The sequence below is a fragment of the Acomys russatus genome, chromosome 5 (genome assembly GCF_903995435.1).
Source record: "Acomys russatus chromosome 5, mAcoRus1.1, whole genome shotgun sequence".
NCBI lineage: Eukaryota > Metazoa > Chordata > Mammalia > Rodentia > Muridae > Acomys > Acomys russatus.
Genome location: NC_067141.1, coordinates 67,611,548 through 67,630,528, shown reverse-complemented (window position 1 = coordinate 67,630,528; position 18,981 = coordinate 67,611,548). Strand labels below are relative to the sequence as shown.

Here is an 18,981-nt window from a genome sequence, read left to right as displayed (position 1 = left end):
TATCAATGATTTTAAACTAGCAACCAGTAAAGTAAAGAATGATTGCAAATGTCAGTTTGGCCTGTATGAAAACCTAAATCTCCAGGCTTCTAGATGGACATGGCACCACTGGGGTCTCCATCCTGGATAAACCTATGTTATTATGGTCTACTCTTTGCATGCTAGCATTACGTTTACAGTCCTTGCATTCATTTTAGTTTCTAATCCTGGTCAATATTATTCCTAACATCTAATTTAATAGCTCACAATTCAAAAACAGTTTACAAAAACTATACCACATACATGGCTAGGCACTGCATAAGAAGGACACCTTTACACCCATACCAAAAGAATATGCATTTAATTAGGGGAGCATGTGACATCGTTATACATCTGTTTAAAGTGATGACATTAAAATGCATGGACATAGTGTGTAGGGAGTGTAACAGGACATGGATTAAGGACCATACTTGTATCTGTGGAGAGATGCAGAGATAACAACATCACTGGTAACTGGAGCCAACAGCAAACCAATAATCAGAATCTTTCCCAGAATCCATTTCAAGTGAAAGGGGCAACAGTGTCTTCAATGTCTGCACTGAAGTCAGCCCCTTCCCCATTTTATTAAAGAACAAGCCATCTAATCTGGAAAACTGAAAGGTAGAAAAAGTAGAAAAACAAAGTCTAGACCTTTTATTAGAGGTCACTTGTCAGTAGCCCCCTCCCTACCCTTGAACTTTCTAGGTTACCTTGACTCAGACTTAACTTGCTTTTGTAGAATTACAGGTTCCTGCTGAACTGCTTTAAAATAGAAAGACATTTTACCCCTGAAAACCATGCGATGAAATTGTGTTGTGTAGATATGGAATGAATGCCCAAGAACCCAGTAGGAGGGGAAACAGCAGCTGCAGGAAATTCAAATTAAATTCACTTACCCTGTTAAAAATGCAATAGAAATGCTTGGGTTTTCCCAGATGTTTTGGTCATAAAAATGAATGAGCTAAGTTATTTTCGGCTAAACTAATGTAAAATAAGTGGGGGAGAAAACAACTTAGAACACCATGCAATGGTCAGGGTTAGTGGCATCCAGCTTTACTGTGAGTCAATATTAGGTAAATACTATCCTGGGGCTGTGGCAGCTGGTGACCAGGTCCTCAGCCTCTAGCATAAGAAGGTAGAACATCTCTCATGTTTATGAATATATATATATTGCCTTCCTGAGAAATATATTGCTAAAGATATAACTTCACTGAGCCAAAATGACCTACAGATCTTCATCAAAATCTTCATTATTTTCTCATTGAAGAGGCAGGGCTTTTACTCTGCTACAGCGTACAATGGATGACTTTGATAGTCAACTCCAGAGCTATACTTACGTGGGCAAACATACCTTTGCACATGCCAGCGGTAGATTATGTTGATTAGGTTACTTAACATTAGAAGACTCACTGTGGGTGGCACCATTCCTTGGGCTTGAATCCCCACTTGTATAGAAAGGAGAAAGTAAGCTGAGCACAAGCGGTTACTGCTCTCTGCTTCTTGACTCTGTGTTCAATGTGACCATGTGTTTCAATCTCCTACTGTGACTTGCCTGCCACAAGAGACTGTATTCTTGATTTATGAACCAAAACAAGTCCCCCTTTCCCTTAAGTTATTTCTACCAGGGTGTTTTTAATCACAGCAATAGACCCTGTATCTAAGATGCCCAGGCTGGCCTTGAAGTCCTAAACTGAAACAATCTTCCTATGTCTACCTTCTAAATAGCTGGGATAGAAGGATAACAGCCCAGTCTGACCTTGAGATCAAAGCATGCAGGAATAGGTTTCACTCTATGAGATTGTGACTAAAAATGCCCCGTGGAGAAAAAAACTTATATTTTATCATGTGAACAAGTTTCCCAGATGATCCTATGGAATCATTTTGAAATATTTGACCAATCATGTACAACTTTCTAATATTGCAACATGACATTATTATCTACAAAAAAATATTTCTCATTAAAGAACCACACAATGGAATCACAATTTTTTAAATGTAATACTGTCTTAAGTAAGTGCACAACATTGTATTAGGCCACATCATAGCTATTTTAGGGTACAGACAACCATGGGCCAGAGGTAGCTCATGCTTGCATATGAATTCTTTCTAAACAATCTACAGCTAAACAGAAATCAACAGATAATAGCTGGAATATTAAATATTTCATGAAAAGAGTGTATTAGTTAAAAATTAGTCCAACAGGGTTCTGAACAATCACAGAATATTTTCTCTAATGGAGCTACCTCAGTTTGATTGCAGAGTACACATTACTTTCTTGTTTGCTGGTCCTGGGAACATGTGGGAAGAGTTTTGGTGATAAAGGGTGAAAATACAGGATGGAAAACTACTTAGAACACAGGGAAACTTGCTAATGTTGCAACAACTTGAAAAGCCTCAGAAGTCAGAACATACATGATTTGGAAGGCAGCAATCAATAATACTCCCTACCATTTCAACAATGATTTAGATTTAAAAAAAAAAAAAAAAAGTACTTTCTTTTCAAAACAGGGCAAAACAAAAACTAGATCTTCTGAAGTACACACTGATGAAAATGCTTCTCTGTTTGTTTGTTTGTTTTAATATCCTGTGCCCCTTAAAACCCTCTAAAAATTTACCTAGACACTTAAATGATTAAGTATTTTCTATCTTCTTGGACACCACACTGAAAGTAGGAAGAAGAATAAAAGATTAAATAAAGCCTTCACCAAGGAAGGTGTCCCTATGCAGACACCCCAATGGTGAAGACATTACACACCTTCCTGGATTTTCTCAATCGTAACTGAATGCTATACTAAAGCAACATACACAACAAGGAAGAAAGGGTTACAGGTGAGAGAGTGAGGAGTACTCAAGGGTACAGGGTTAAGGTTCCGCACATCTCCCCAGGTAGGAGGTAGGAAGAGTGGGGTTACATCACAAGTGTTTTTGTGAAGCACATTTAACCCTTATTTGGCAGGAAATATAATGCATGTGAAGACCTGCGCTACAGAAGTAGGATCTTGGTGCTCTCTCTATAAAATGGATTGTGGGCTATTTGGAGAATTACTGAGGAAAAGGAGAACACATCTACAGTGTCTGACTTGTAAGACAGGCCTCCTTGTTTTTAGATATCACGTATTATGTTTGTGATTAGTAATAAGTAATCACACATAATTATTTATCTTAATATCTCTCTTATTGGATACTAAGCTTCCAGGGAGCAAAAAAAAAAATCTTATTTATTATTTTGTCTCTAATATTTTCCAAAGAATTTTCTGTAGAGTACACACAGAACAAAAAGTTTACAAAGTAAATAATGGGGTATGAAAGTAAATAAAGAGAAAGTTGAGGCACAAGGAATACAAAATGGATCCCAGGTCGTTTCTGGGCTTCTTAAACCAGACTGCTGAAAGGATGAGCCCTGACTAGGCAGCAGCTCCACTAAATGGTCGGTGGTGGTGAGATGTGCACTGCAGCTGCCTATAAAGAAGTGATGACGTCACTCAGAGAACATTCAGACTGTAAGAATTTAAGACTCTTTACTATGTAAGAGAGTTAGAAGGAGGGCACAGAGAAAGAGGAAGAGCATCAGTGTGGACTTGGGAGGGGGCCATTAAACCAAAGACCCCACAGAGGTAGAAGAAGATGAAGTACAGAGATGTAAGGGTTGGTTTGACACATGGGTGGTCACTAGTAAAGATGGCTGCAGGAATTTAAGGACACACTGAGTGAGTGGATGGGAGGACCAACGGGAGCTAGCAATGGATGAAAGAGTGGATGGGAATGAGCTAACTGATTAGGATTACACATAAATCCTTAAGAACAATGGCTGTGACCTACCGGATATGTGAAAGTTAAGGAGACAAAAGATAAGATCCTTGTCACTGTTTTTATAATAATGTTAGAGAAATATCTCCCACATGTCTTTTATTACTCACAATGGCACTAACTACATTCTATTGTCAAGTGACTGCAAAGTCCAGTTTAGATAATAATAAAAAATAAAAAATAAAAAAAAAAACTATTGCAGACTCTGATATAATATCTGCAAGTACTCCAGAAAGAACTGCTTTTGTTCAGTTTAGTTTTACAAAAGGGTTTAATGTATCGTAGGCTGACTTCAAACTCACTACATGGCCAAGGCTAGGCTGATGCTGCAGATCCTCCTGCCTCTACCCCCCAAGTCCTGAGATGGATAATAAACAGGTACCATCATGCCTTGCTGAGAATTGCTTTTAAATTTCTTTTTATTTGGTTTTTTAAAATGTCTATATTCTTCAGTTAGTCTTTGTTGCATGTGTATGTGTGTGGCATGTGCATTTATGTGTATTTGTATTCACATGGGTGTAGGTGCATGTGTTCAGAGACAAGAAGTGACTTCCAGTGTCTTCTTCCTCAATGACTCTCTACTTTGTTACTGAGGCAAGGTGCTTTGCTAAACCCTGAGAACATAGTATAGTTTGACAAGCTTGCTTAAGGGGACCCCCTGACTCCCTTTTTACAAAAGAGGGATTATATGTTAGAACACATAATTCTATTGAGGTTCTGAACTCTCACACTTGCATGACAAGCATTTTATCTACAAAAACCTTCTCCCCAACCCCAACAGTTGCTTACAGAAAGAGTCAAATGATATATACTCACTTATATCTGGACACTAGTCCAAGGGATATGTCCCATGAAAAGTCTTCACTTACCAGGAAAGTGGGACAGAGGGGAGGACATCTTATTGGGACTCTAGGTGAGAGAAGCATGGGAGAATGGGGAAACAGAAAGATCCAGAGGGTTCTAGAAACCTACAAGAACATTATGATGGGAAGATCTGAGCCCAGGGGTCCTGCTCAAACATCCAGTAAACTTCGAACCCCTACCCATATCTAGCCAATTGACAGGAAATTCTCCACAATTGAGTGGAGAGTGGGGTCTGACTTTCACATGAACTCTGGTGCCCCATATTTGACCAAGTTCCTTGGATGAGGAGGCCTGGTGGCACTCAGAGGAAGGATAGCAGGCTACCAAGAAGAGACTTGATACCCTATGAGCATATACAGGAGGAGGAAGTCCCCCTTAATCACAGTCATAGGGGAGAAGCATAAGGGGGAAATGGGAGGGAGGGAGGAGTGGGGGGATACAAGGGATGGGAAAACTTTAGATGTAATATGAATAAATTAATAAAATATATTTTAAAATAACAACAATAATACAAATAATAAAACATACCATAAAAAATAAATATAAAATAAAAAAAGGACTGCATGTGTAGCATGGCAGGCAGATGACATGATGGATCAACTGAAGGAGGTGTTATCTTTGAGGCCAGGTGATACTCAGAAATGTTGAAAGGCCGGGCAGATGGGTGCCCCTTTTGCACTGTTTGTCCAAGCTCTCAGTTGCCTGTACACATTTGAGGGTGGGCAAAGTTCAAGGACAGAGGGCAATAGAAAAGCCAGATTTAATTTTGGCCAAGTCAAATTATCAGGCATTTTTTTCCACATTAGTTAGTAGGACAACAGTTCAGCTAATCACTTAGGAGAGCAAGAGTTTGAATCGGGCCTTGTTACAGATTAGCAATCCAGACATCTGGGTTTTACACAATCTCATGAAGAGCAAACCTCCAAACACAAAATGGAGGTAGGTTTCTTAACTTTGGCTGTTTTCCAGAATCATGGGGCCCAAGTAAAATTTAGGGGTGTCACCAGAACCCAAATACATTTAGGGAAAAAACATTTCTCTTGTATAAATGACTTTTAGAGCTGCAACTTAAGGGAAAAAAATTAGACTCTAAGGTGACTAAAATGGCTATGCCTGGCTCAGGGGAGTACAGTGACAGCTTTAAGTAATCTGGAGGCCAGTGCTGTCTGAGATTAAGTTCTTTACAAGCTTAGTGTAAGGGCATCGGCATTGTTTTCCCCTAAGTAACAGGTGTTCTTTAGATTTACTGAGCCCTTGACACTGGACATGCGTGAGTCATTAGATAAGGACACAGCAGAATCCTTATCTCATTTTGCTGTGGAAGCAGACCCAGGCTCCTCAGTTAGTGGCTGAGGTCGAAGGGACATTTAGGCATCTGCTCAGAAGTTCAACCACTTTTTCCTGCCACTGCTCCCACTGACTCCCACCATGCTTTCTGATTGGTGCACAAGTGTCATGCCTACAGGGTGAGAGCCTCAGCCCAGTGCCCAGCAACGGAGCTACGGAAGCTTTGGCACACTGCTCCTCATTTCAATAGTCCTGCTCATCATGAACATAGCTCATCTCATCCTCTGCAAAATGCTCTGCAGTCAGGGTGTGCATGTGCTGAGCAGATAGGCTGGGAACAGAGTGTGAGGGCAGTGATAACGAGAAACTTTTCCGTCCTTCTGTTTTTACCCAAGACACCTAACAGCAGCTACAGCGCTGCATGAAACAGCAACAATATGTTCAAAGTCATTTCAATATTTTTTAAACAATAGAAAGAACTAATCTCCCGTCACTCCCTCTGCCCTTAGCTCCTTAGCCCTGATTATGAAAATCTGGGCCAACACCAGCTAATAAAATGATCGATCACCATCCAGCTACGTTCACAGCAGTCTCATATTAATGAGTAGTCTAACTGGATGCTCTTCTATGAAGGGGCTGCATGAGTGGTTTGAAACGCCTCCGCAACAGTCTCCATGGGGTTGCTAATCATTAATGGATGCTCTGGGTGGAAATCAATTCAGGGCCTCATTGGTACTCAACCTGCAGCCACATGCCTAAGAGACTGACTATTGCTTTCCTAAAAAGGTTAAAATTTCATAAAATATGCACTCATACAGAGGCAAATGTATCCTTAATATCCTTATGGTGGACAGACGGTTTCAAAGGTTTCTGAAACACATAGTTTAGATAAAGGTACAGAGACCTGCAGGCTCTGGACCACAGCATCTCCTTTAGAAAAATCATAGCTGAATTTTTGCTTTCCCTTCATTCTCTCATCCTGGTTTCCTGGCTGGGTTTAGATTAATTGCTGGGTACATCCTGCAACCACCATCCTGAATAATTTTCCCACAAAACCTAGTCATGGGAGACTATGAAATCAGAAACCAGGCTCCACAGTCTCCATGCACCCTAAAGCTATTTAATATGGGATCTTCCCTTTACATCTGCCATTCTGCCAAATTCTGCAACCAAACTTCACAAGGCATATTTTAACTTTCTTAAAGGAACCATGTTTGCTCTTAAAACAAGGCCTTTGCATGTGTAGTTGTTCTTCGCTATACCTGTCCTCCAGAGGTCAAAGTGCAGTTAATTACTCACCTCTGTTAAATAAATACAGCATGCTACTTCTTATGACCCCCTAAATAATAAGGCATGAGATTTGAAGATGATTTTAAGTATTTGGGAAGGCTATGCATAGGTTATATGAAAATGCTATGCCATACTAGCTATACAAAAGACTTAGTCATCTATGACTTTTGACATCTGCACATGTCGTGGTACCAATTCCTCTGAGATAAAAAGACGTGATTATATTATCTATCAGCCTTGCACTTCCAACCTACTCTTGTTTACATGCTGAATTTAATATTTTTCTTATATTATTTTAAACATAACCTTCTTGGAAAGTTGCTCTCACTAACCGTATTCAGTGGCTTTTGTCCAAAAATGGTCCTTAGGCTTCTAGGATGCTCCTTATACGTACACTGGCTTAGTTGATGTTGGTTGTCTACTGGAGTACAGGCTTTACCAGGCAGAAAACATTTGTATTGCATTCACCGTTCAATACATGGCTAGCTCAGTTTTTTAAAGTGTTTTATGGTATTTGATTAAATTTATATTTATTTGATTTTAGAAGGTAAGAAATATTTGTTATCATATTTACTATTCTAGCCAGCCTTAATGTTTTTAGAATATGTTATTAAATTTATACTTATTTGATTTCTATTGCTTATGAATATTTTGATACTTGGAAAATGTGCAAAGTTCAAGAAATTGAGTTAATGCATGTAGAAAATGTAGTCAAGCTACAACACAATGTTAACCATCTAATGTCATATCTACTGCTGAAGCAAACGGCACAGTTTTGTCCCAATATTGCTTCTGAACATGAGCAAGTCATTTCCAGGTTTGACAAGCCTTTCTTCCTCCTATATGTGACTCAGAACTTGGTACCTCAAAATGTGGCCCATTGGCATGCTCTGTGCTTTGCATCGAAGGAACATAGAGGCTTCCCGTCAAAGTGCTTCTGACCAACTCCTGTCCTGCTACCAACTTACTTTCCCTTGCATCAAATCACAGAAGCCAGGCTTAGGCTTTGTCTTGTTTGATTGCCTCTCCTAAGGATGAGCCTCATTGGTTTTTCTAATGTGGAGTTCTCAGTCTTACAATCCATATCCACACAAACAAAAACAATGGCATAGCAGGGTATGCCATATGGATATGTGTACCATATCTTTTGGACTATAAGAATGTCAGACTATAGAACAGTAAAATAAGAAAAACAGTAAAAACAGCAATCGGACCATAAGGCACACCTTAATTCCTCCCCACACTTTTTTGGAGGAAGTGCATCTTATGGTCTAAAAAATATGGCATATGCATATATGTGTATGTGTATATCTTTGCACTCACATATACAAACAATACTCATATGACAAAATAATCAAAGAAAAAGAGAGCGTGAACTTGAGAGTCAGGGTACAAGATGGGTTCAGGGGAAGGTATCTGGTAGGGGAAGGGGGGGGGTGGAAGTGGGTGGGGAATAATGAAATTATATTTCAATTAAAAACATTTAAAATTAATAATTTGGGCAAATAATAAAAAGAAGAGAGAGACTGAGTTTTATAACTTGAATTCTAATAAACACTTCAATGTTTAGCACAGATTGCCCACTGAAATGGAAGAAAAACTGAATGAACTAATAAAAGAAAGAATTAATATGGGTTGGAATGAATACACCCATAACTGAATATAAAATATCAGGGGACATAAAGTGATTTACCTTCTTATCCTGTAACTCTCCCACCTCTGTGCTCAGGTAGCCTTTCACAATGTTTTCTAGCCTCATCTTAGAAGCCGATGTCTTTTTGTCATATGACATGGTAAGTGTACACCCTAGATAGCTTCCATGCAGCCCTGTTAAGTGATGTCATCACATCCTGGTTTTGATCACAATGAATTTACAAGACCAATCTTCACCTAGAAGCTGGTGTTCACATAAAGAGGGATCCACAGAATAAGCTCCATAATGTCCCAATGGAAAAGCTGAAATGTCACCATTTCTTATTTTTCCAGCAGGTTAGGACGTTTTATCTAGCCAGTGACAGAGTGGAGCAGAAACATAGGTGGTGGTGCCCACATTTACCCTTAAAATGCAAAGAGAAGCAAGGAAAGCATGCGACGTCTCTGTGCACGTTCACGTAAACACATAGCAGTTGTGCTCCATTCTCACAAACTTGCCTTCTGTTCGTCAATAACACTGCTGTAGAAAGGAGGACCCTCTGAAGAGACTGGTTTCAAAGCCAGTATTTCTTTCTTTCTAACTCTTGGCAAAGAGCCCAATATCACACCACATGCTTGAATTACAGGAAATCAAACCCATGCCTGGCACGCTGCTAAGAAAGGAATACACCGTCATGAACAATGGCCAAATCCTTCAGGAGCTTTCCGGACTAAACGCCAATGGCTTCCTGCAATCCACAGAGGCAGCTTCTCCATCTCCAGTTTTGTCTAGCAAGTCTCAGGATAGCAAGTGCTGTGTGCATTACCTTTGGCAAGGAGTACTTGGGCAGCTTTATCTGGGCAAAGGCTTCTCTTCGATAGGACACGTAGTAGCTGGCTCTTCCACCTATGGTTACCTGGATCATGGGGGAAACAAGAAGAGATCAAATGAAGCCAGAAGGTGAGAAATATTGTCCTGTTCAAAAACAACCAAAGTACGCTCAAAATTATTTTTCAAGTATATCTAACGTTAGTGTTGAGTATCTGATCCCATGACATCCTGAAGGGTTTCTGCATCATGGTGTTGAAGCAATAAGTACACAGTTACATTAATCGTTCCCAATTTCCTAAATTTCTAAGTGAGGACTTGTCACTGTGCTTTGCAGATGAAACATACCTAATGTGTATTTCCCACTGAAAACAAAGAAACTGTCAGCATTAGTTTCCATCATGATCTATTTGTCCAGTATGTTATTTTTAACAATTTATTAATACATTGCAACCACAACGCGATGATCATACGCATTGTTTGCAATCTAAATTACTAGCATGGCTCAAAGCATCATTACTATGAAATTTAACTTCACTTCTGACAGTCACACTTTTTCATTCATATTCATAAATCCCCACATTGTGCAGATGTTTATTGATCCTTCCCATGTGCAAGCTGATTAAATGCGTTGAAGGTAAGAGGAAACGTCCAGACATGGAATTCATAAACCTCCGTTTGTTCAGAGCTATGAGGACAGGAATGAGCTCTGCCACCTCGCTTGGCAAAGGATGGACCCTTCATTAGATGACCATGGAACCACTCCAAAACTTGGTCCCCAGGCTTGGGTTTGTGGAGAAGTCCTGCCAATATGGCACAGCTCTGCAGAGGGCTGCTCTTGGTCCAATTATCCTAACTCAGGAGAAATTAATATTCACAGAAGAAGATAGCATGGCCTGCTCAGAGAAAATTGCAGGAGGACAATAGCAACCAGACTGCTGTGGAGGCAATTACGCCAAGCACATGCTTCCATCTCACCAAGGCCTGAGTACGTGCTGGAGAGCAGCCAGTCCCCTCACTCCTGTCCAAAGCTGACAGCCATCCCCAGCAACTGCTGGGAGCAGTGGGGTATAACATCTCTATTGAAAGACACCCATCACTCCTCACTCTCTAAAAGATGGCTTCTTCCATGGCTCTCTTCCTCAGATTCCAATTCAGACTGGAAGACCCCAAAGCAGGTACTCCAAGTTGCCAGGTAGAGAAGATGTTAGACTCAGCATAAGGCAGAGCCTGTGAAAAGCCTGGTGCGGAAGTTCAGGTTATAAATGAAGATGGGAAACGGGTTAACTCCTTGATGTTTAGGGCTCTTCCTAAGTATCTATTTTCTTTCCCTTTTGTTGTTGTTGTTTTTTTTTCCTTAAATTTAACTTTTTTAATGTATTCCCTTTACATGCTGATAGCAGCCCCCTCCCTCATCTCCTTTGGTCCTGCCCTCCCTCCTTCTCTCCCCCATCCTCCTCCCCTACTCCTCAGAAAGGGGGAGCCCTCCTCCTCCATTTTCTAATGATATTTATAGTTTTTTAAATTGTAGAACTTTTATTTTTATTTTTCTAAAGTACTTGTTATAAGTCTACATTGTTTTGTATTGATTTAGAAGTGGGTGTTACATATTGAGATTGATGGATCATGGTAAATTTCTCATTTTTAAAATAATCATTAATTTCATAGAATCAGATTTAAATGTTACTCTTAAGCCTAGGTCGGTAGACACCCTTAGACCTTGCATGACCCTATGCATTTGTTTGTCCTATTTTAACTATAAAGCCAACACATATAAACATACCTGCCAATCAAAAAAACTAGATCAATAGTTTTGAGCTTTACCGTGTTTCAAAATCACTGGATAGCTTGTTAAAACTCAGACTGCTGGGCCCCATGTCTGACTCAATTGAGTTTGGGTGGAGTCAACGGATTTTTCTTTTCTACTAAGGTTCTTGGTGCATTTGATATCTGAGAAGTACATTTGGAATACCTGAGAACTAGATCTTTAACAGAAATTCATATTCACCTCACCTAAACTTCCTGACTCCTATTATTCACAGTGGTGATAATTTTAATGGATATGAAAATTCTATAATTAAACCTTTTAAAAGTGTGCAATTCAATAGGATTTAATTCATTCACGCTGTTGTCTAGTTTTCACCTCTATTTTGTCCTAAGGCATTTTATCAGCCCGCAAAAGCGATCTCATACATGAGGTAATATTTAAGCATCCCAAATATATGCTATCCTTAAAATCTAGTTCTCTATAGAACCTCACCAAATCTACCTCTTGGCACAGACTGTCACACACAATCTCACACACACAGCTTGGAACATACATGCTTCAGTAATGAAAATAGATCATGGTTCCTGTGTCCCATGGAATGCTCTAACTTATTAGGAACCACAGGAAGTTCCCCCAAGTACTTACATTACCACAGAATCTTGCACAGATATTAAAATGCCTCCACAACTTTACCATGTCTATGTACATCTTTGCACTTGCCAAAATTCAATAATGCCTAAACCTAAACACAAGCCTCAGGAGTTCATGGAAAGGTCTTAGTTGCCACCAATTTGCTGTGGTCCTGTCAATCAGGACATGAACTTTAAATCTGAACTTTACCTCTCCCTTTTTCATGGGGCAGTCAACATTTACTCTTGTGCCTTACATATTCCTATCAGTGTTTCTTCATATCTTATAGTGCTGTTGTGGCTTCCTTCCTTCCTAGACAACACAAGTGCCATAGTTTTAATGTTTCCATGTCTTCTAAAATACATGTTGAAATTTAATGGCCAATGCAATGACATTAAGAGGTAGGGTGTTTTAGAAGGTGATCAATCTGTGAACACTTGGCCTAATGAAGAGGCTTATAAAATGGTTATAGACAACTAAATTTAGCTTCTCTCATACCACTCTCCCTTCAACCATGTGAGAACACAGTAGACAAGACACCAGATCACAGGCAGAGAAAGGGCCCTTACAGACAACAAATGTACCTGTGCTTTGATCTTAGACTTTCCAGCCTGTTGGGCATAATGAGAATTGTATTTTTAATATTTATAAGTTGCTCAGTTTAAGATATTTGATCATAAAAGCAGAAATGGTATGATAAATTGAAACTAGAAATGACTGGTTGCTAAAATATACACTAAAATATATGGAAAGGGCTTAAGAAGCTGAAATGAATGATAGAAAAAGCACATATTGCACAGCCAAACAGAGCTTTAAGGTGAAGAATCAGAAGAGTACTTCAGAAGAAACTTTAGTCTTCTTAGAGGCGACTTCAGCAGTTGTGATCAGCATGCAGGTGGGCATGTGAACAGGGAATGTGATGCCAATGCAATTCCAGATGAAAACTAGGAGTAATGTGCTAAATACTGAAGGATAGGCTGTCTTCAAAGAACCTAGCTGAACTGGCTCTGTGTTATGATACTCCTGGGCAGCAGAATTTCAATGTATGGAGTTAGAATATTTGGTGAGAGAAGCATCTCAGCAAAGTTAAGGCTGTCACATGGCTCTAGACAGCTTACAATAACTGTGAGATGAGAGAATTAATTCTGGACAGAGTTTATATGCCAAAAGGAAAGTGGTACTTAGACATTTAGAAAATTCTAATCGTGGCCATGTAAACAGTGAAAAGATGTGTTTAGGTGAGAAAGCCAAAGGTGTGATCAAGGGAACATTTCATAAGGAGATTAGGAGGAACAGAAGGAAGCCAGATGGCATTCATTAAGAGAATGGAAGAGTGGTCCCTGGAGCATTTGGAAGACTTCCAAAGTTACTACTCCCATTATAGGCACAGAGATGCAAGTCTCTGGGGACAGAAGGGTTCAAGGGCCTTGGGGCTTGCTACCCAGCATCACCTAAGCCTCTGTTTCTCAGATTCTACTGTAGAATGTTTTAGATGTTCCCGCTGGGCCTCATGTGTGCCTCACACCACATATCTGAAAAGCATAAGAAATAAACCTTGAGGGCATTCCTGTGGTACAAATTCTGCAAGCACACAGAGTTTAAGGGCTCTAGAGGTATGGCTTCCTCTGCTAAGTTTCAAAGGATCCCATGAAAGGTTCTGGGTACCAGGAAGAGGATGCCACAGGCATGGGTTTTCAGCTGAGTCCCCACCCCCCTCCAGGACAGGAGTGACAAGAGTATGACCAGAACACAGAGGCTTCCACTTGGGAAAGTCCCAGCTAAGCAACAGAGTTGAGATTTTCCCCAAGACTCCAGGAGTATACCACTGATGATAGAGCGATAGCCTAGGAGAGCTACAGGTACTCCAGTTCAATCCATGAGAGATGCTGTGTGGGCTATAACAATAAAAGCTATAAGGACTCAACCCATGCCTCCATCTCTCTGGAAGACAGGACAAACAAAGATCACTTTCAATCATCAGAACTAAAGTAGTTGGATTTGTTGAGTTTGGGGCTTACTTGAACTCTGATGCTTTCCCTGTTACTTGCTTTTGCAGTTTTACATGAAAATACTTATCCCACATCTAACCCACCACTATATTATAGCCACGTAAGAACCCAGAGCTAGGAAGCAGTTTGTCGGAGGATGAATCACACCTTAAGTCTCATCCATGCATGAGGGATTTAAGTGATATTTAAATGAGGCATTAGCCTTGGACTTCGAGGTGGATTTGTCACAGGCTGAGACCTTGAGGTCACTGAGGTGGAATGAGGACATTCTGTATGTGACAATAAACAAGCATTGGGCAGGGAATATAGGGATGGGCTACAGTTGACTGAACACTTAAAGTCTCTCCTAGGCTTCATATTGAAATGTGGTCTGTAAATGCAACAAAATTAAGAGATGGGGTCTTTCAAGAGATGCTTAGGTCTCTCGGATTCTTCTCTTATGGAGGTATAAATGCCTTAGGGTAATATGAAACCCCAGAACCTCCTTCCTTTGTTGTTCCTTTTTGATTGAAAAGGACACAGTGTTGAAGATGCCATTCTGAAAGCAGGAGATGAGGATCCCTCTGGCAATGGATCAGCCAGTCAGTGCCTCAATCTTGAACTCACAAGCCCCTGGACCAGGGAAAACCAAATCACTCTGTTGACTATCCACACATGATACATGGTATTTTATTACAGTAGCAGAAATTATTGACACAGCTGATCTCCAATGCAACTGTGGATAGATGATGATGATGAAGAAGATGACGATGACGACGACGATGATGATGACGATGATGATGATGAAAAAGATGATGATGATGATGACGATGACGATGATGATGACGACGACGATGATGACGAAGAAGATGACGATGATGATGACGATGATGAAGATGATGAAGATGACGACGACGACGATGATGATGAAGAAGATGATGATGATGATGATGACGATGACGACGACGATGATGATGATGAAGATGAAGATGACGACGACGACGACGATGATGATGATGACGATGATGATGATGATGATGATGAATAATGAGATGATTCAACTAAAATTTGTTGAGTACATCAACCACACTCCAGAAGCCGCTTAGCACTTTTATAAATTATCTAGTTATTCCTCATGGTAGCATGACAAAAGGTATGGGGCTGAGTGGCTTGTCCAAGAAAACACAGATTTGAACCTCTGAAAGCTTAGCTCTAAAGTTGCACCCTTTCTCTAAATGGATGAAAGAATCTTTCCTCTGTCTTACTCATCTCACTACAAAACAGAACACATTTTCTTGCTTCTTACATCTTTTTCAAAATATGCTTGTAAAGCTTTGCAATTGACGTGTGTGTTTGTTTCTCTGAATTCCTAGACAGCCTGTTATGACATTGATGGGGCATTTTAAAAAGCAGGTTTTCTTAGAAGAAATCAGGTAATGTAAACAAATGTAACAACAGCCACCATTCAGTGTTATGAGCTAGAAGGTGTTGCAGTCCACAGTTGACCTCATTTGACTTTGTGGAGCCACACTTTCCAGGTCAGGAGACTGAATCAGAGAACACTCAGCCAATGTATCCAACATTACGTAGTCTTTAACAGTGGCAGGCAGAAACACTGGCTTTCTTACCCTTGCCACTGCTCAAACCCTGGCCCAGAATGAACCAGAAGTTAATACATACTAAAAACTGAATAATAGAATTCTGGGGTTAATCTGCCTATTCACAAAGACTGTGGGTTGAGCATTTTCCACTATTTCATGACTACAGGCGAGTATACAAAATTTCTCTCCAGTCCTGGATGGTCAGAAGCTTATTTCCATACAGTGTCTTCAGCACCACATCCTCAGGAATGAGGCTTCAAAGTGCTTGGGAGATACCCAGCTGGTGCATTTGCCATCTCTCCATTATTATTTGTGCAACTCTCTGGCAACCACACAGGAAGGAATAAAGTTTAGCAACTATTAATCTATTTTGATGAACTTTCCTCTTCCTTACAAGCAAATTTTCTAGCTCTGTAAATCCCAGAGATTATTACTACTCTCCTTTCAATGACACCTTTTATTCTACATTTGATGAATGTCATCCAATTATTTGCTCTGGGCCCATCCGTCATGCTAAACACAGAATTAGCTACGTCTTTTCCTTGCTGATGACGGGCTCATTAATCTGATTTTCGGGATTTCCATTTTACAGGTTTAATTGGGCACCTAGCCAGTGAAAATGATTTCTTTGGATAAATGCATTGACCATTAAATATATCTGTCTCTTTTTACTGTCCTCATTCTTGCTGTGGCCAAGCTAATCTGACGTATCCTTTATTATTTATTTTCATTCACCCTGTTTCTGAATGATAGCTTTTCCTACAGAACAGAAGGATATATGCATACTAAAAATGAAACAAAAGCTAGTGAGTTAGTTCCTGGCCCTCTTTGGAAATTCAGCAGTTGAACTGATTTCTGCCATAGACACAAGCCAACCTGTAGATTCTGGATTTATAAGCAGGCATAGGAAATATGAGAACAGAAACAAATGTTTTTGAGCATCTGTTTTATAAATAGTGTTTAACTTTAATTATTTAATATCCATAATAATAATTGTTAATGTTATTATTTTTGATAATAAAATTATTACTAGAGACTAATAGCAAATAGTGTTTATGAGCACTTGTGTCAAGTACTGTTCATCTGTACACACTAGCCTTTTAGTTTATATTTAGAAAGAAAATTGACATGTAATAAAGTTATACAAAATACTCCAAAATACACAGCCAGTGAATGAAGATACTGGAATTGGAACCTGATATTTATGGTTTTTAAAGCTTATGTCAACTTGCATCAAGTGAGCCTTCCAGACTTCTCTGTGGTAAGGGATAGATCCCATGTCACTCAACTTGCAATTCGGCAGACAGGATATCCACCAACAAGGCAGATCTTTCCTGTGTGGCACTCCTGTCAATTTCTTAGTCCTTGAAAAAAATCAATGCTCCATTGTTGCTCAGGAGTGAATGGTGCTTCTTTCAGAATTTGTGGACAAGAAGGACCACAATGGAAATAAATTTGTCTTATACAAAGAACCACTGCTTTCACAGAAAATGACATTTAGAAGTTTTTCCAGTTCGTATATTGAGCTGGGCCCAATATAATTTGAATAATACAGATGAAGAAAAATGCCTACACTTATAGGTATAAATCAGCTGCCTGTCACATGGTTCAAGCATTCTTTCTCTCCTTATGGAAAGGAAAGGGATGCTTGAGCCTTAAGATGAAGAGTTGCCTTCTGTAAACTCTTTGCTCATTAATTACACTTGGATTATTTAAATTACATCTCAATGTTTTTAGTTTTTCCCCCTTCTCTGCTTACAAAATTCTCTCAAAGAACTTTTTTCTTCTTTTAACAACAAAGAGATAGTTTTCTCAATATTGGACCCTAAGAGCCAATTTTATGCTTATAGTCCCAGATGCTTGAGATGGGGCAATCACTACTTCATCTTCAGAGTTCAAAGTCAACCTGGACAGCAGAATAAAACTTACTTTAAAAGAGAGAGAGGGGGGAGAGAGAGAGGGAGGGTGGAAGGGAGAGAGAGAGAGAGAGAGAGAGAGAGAGACAGAGACAGACAGAGAGAGAGAGAGAGAGAGAGAGAGAGAGAGAGAGAGAGAAGACAGAGAAAGAGAGAAACAGAGAGTCAACGAACAGCCATACTGCTCACCAAAATCTTGCTACAGTGTCTATGAAGATGACAACTACCATGGCAGCTTCTTCATGGAAGAAACAAATGCCTTGGTAACTTTAGTACATGTCCCCAAACTGTTTTGCTAAGGTCACTCCTACCTGTCTTTTTCAATGATGCAGCACTTAGAAAAACACAGAATCCTATCAGCAAGTCATCTCCTATGCTAGACAGTCTGACTTCAAGTTTAGTGTTTGTCTTGCTGGTGTCTGCTCGTTTTATAGCCTGGAGGCTCTGCAGTATTAATGTAATACCCACTTTTATATCTGTGTCTAGAAAGAGTGGGTCTATTACCTAGCACTGTATCTTATGCTAAGGCTGGGTCTCCTTCAAAACAGATTTGTACATAAAACCATTTATTGGTACCAAACATAATAGTTCCAAAATAGCTTCACCAAGAATAGATTTGGGATAAAAAAGCTGACACTGAAGCCAATATTTCTATCTCTTTCATGATTCATGTCTTTAGAGATGGAAGGGCATGGGGGGAGGTGAGTAATGAACTCGCTTGAAGCAACTACCACCATCACCAGCTAGCAAGCCAACTTCACTGCTTATCAGACCCAGTGGCAGACCACTTACTATGGCACTGCTTGTTAGAAATGCCAGGAGGGAGAAGATGGGCTAGAAAACCATGGGACAGTGAGTGCATGTCTGGGACACAATGGCTGGAAGAATTAACATGCTTATCTCTGACCACCTGTATTTTGTCAGATATAACAAGGGACTCAGTTGCCAATAGCATGTGCCTTCCAAGGATATCCTTTCTCCAGTTTTCAAGAATAGAGTACATTGGTTGGTACCCTAGAAATATATTTGTATCTTCCTTCTCTCCTTGCTGATTTATTGACTTTGGAAAGTAATTTAGATTTCCTCTTCTCAAAGAAAGATAAAGATATGAATACTACTACTGCTACATCAGATGATACAGCATGGGAAGAAATTCATCGAGAGAGAGAGAGAGAGAGAGAGAGAGAGAGAGAGAGAGAGAGAGGGATGGACACACACACACACAGAGAGAGAGGGGGGGGAGGGAGGGAGGGACGGACACACACACACACACACACAGAGAGAGAGAGGGAGGAGGAGAGAGAAGGAGAGAGAGAGAGAGCGGGGACGGACGGACACAACAGCACACGAA

The 18,981-nt window shown here is 39.9% G+C and overlaps 1 protein-coding gene across 1 annotated transcript in view; it reads right to left on the bottom strand.

The window, feature by feature from the left end:
• Sorcs3 (sortilin related VPS10 domain containing receptor 3) overlaps positions 1–18,981 on the bottom strand; it is a 623,313-nt gene that overhangs the window by 123,707 nt on the left and 480,625 nt on the right. Inside the window, exon 8 of the mRNA XM_051146759.1 lies at positions 9,726–9,815. Within this exon, the coding sequence (XP_051002716.1) occupies positions 9,726–9,815 (90 nt within the window). The remainder of the gene's footprint in view (positions 1–9,725; positions 9,816–18,981) is intronic.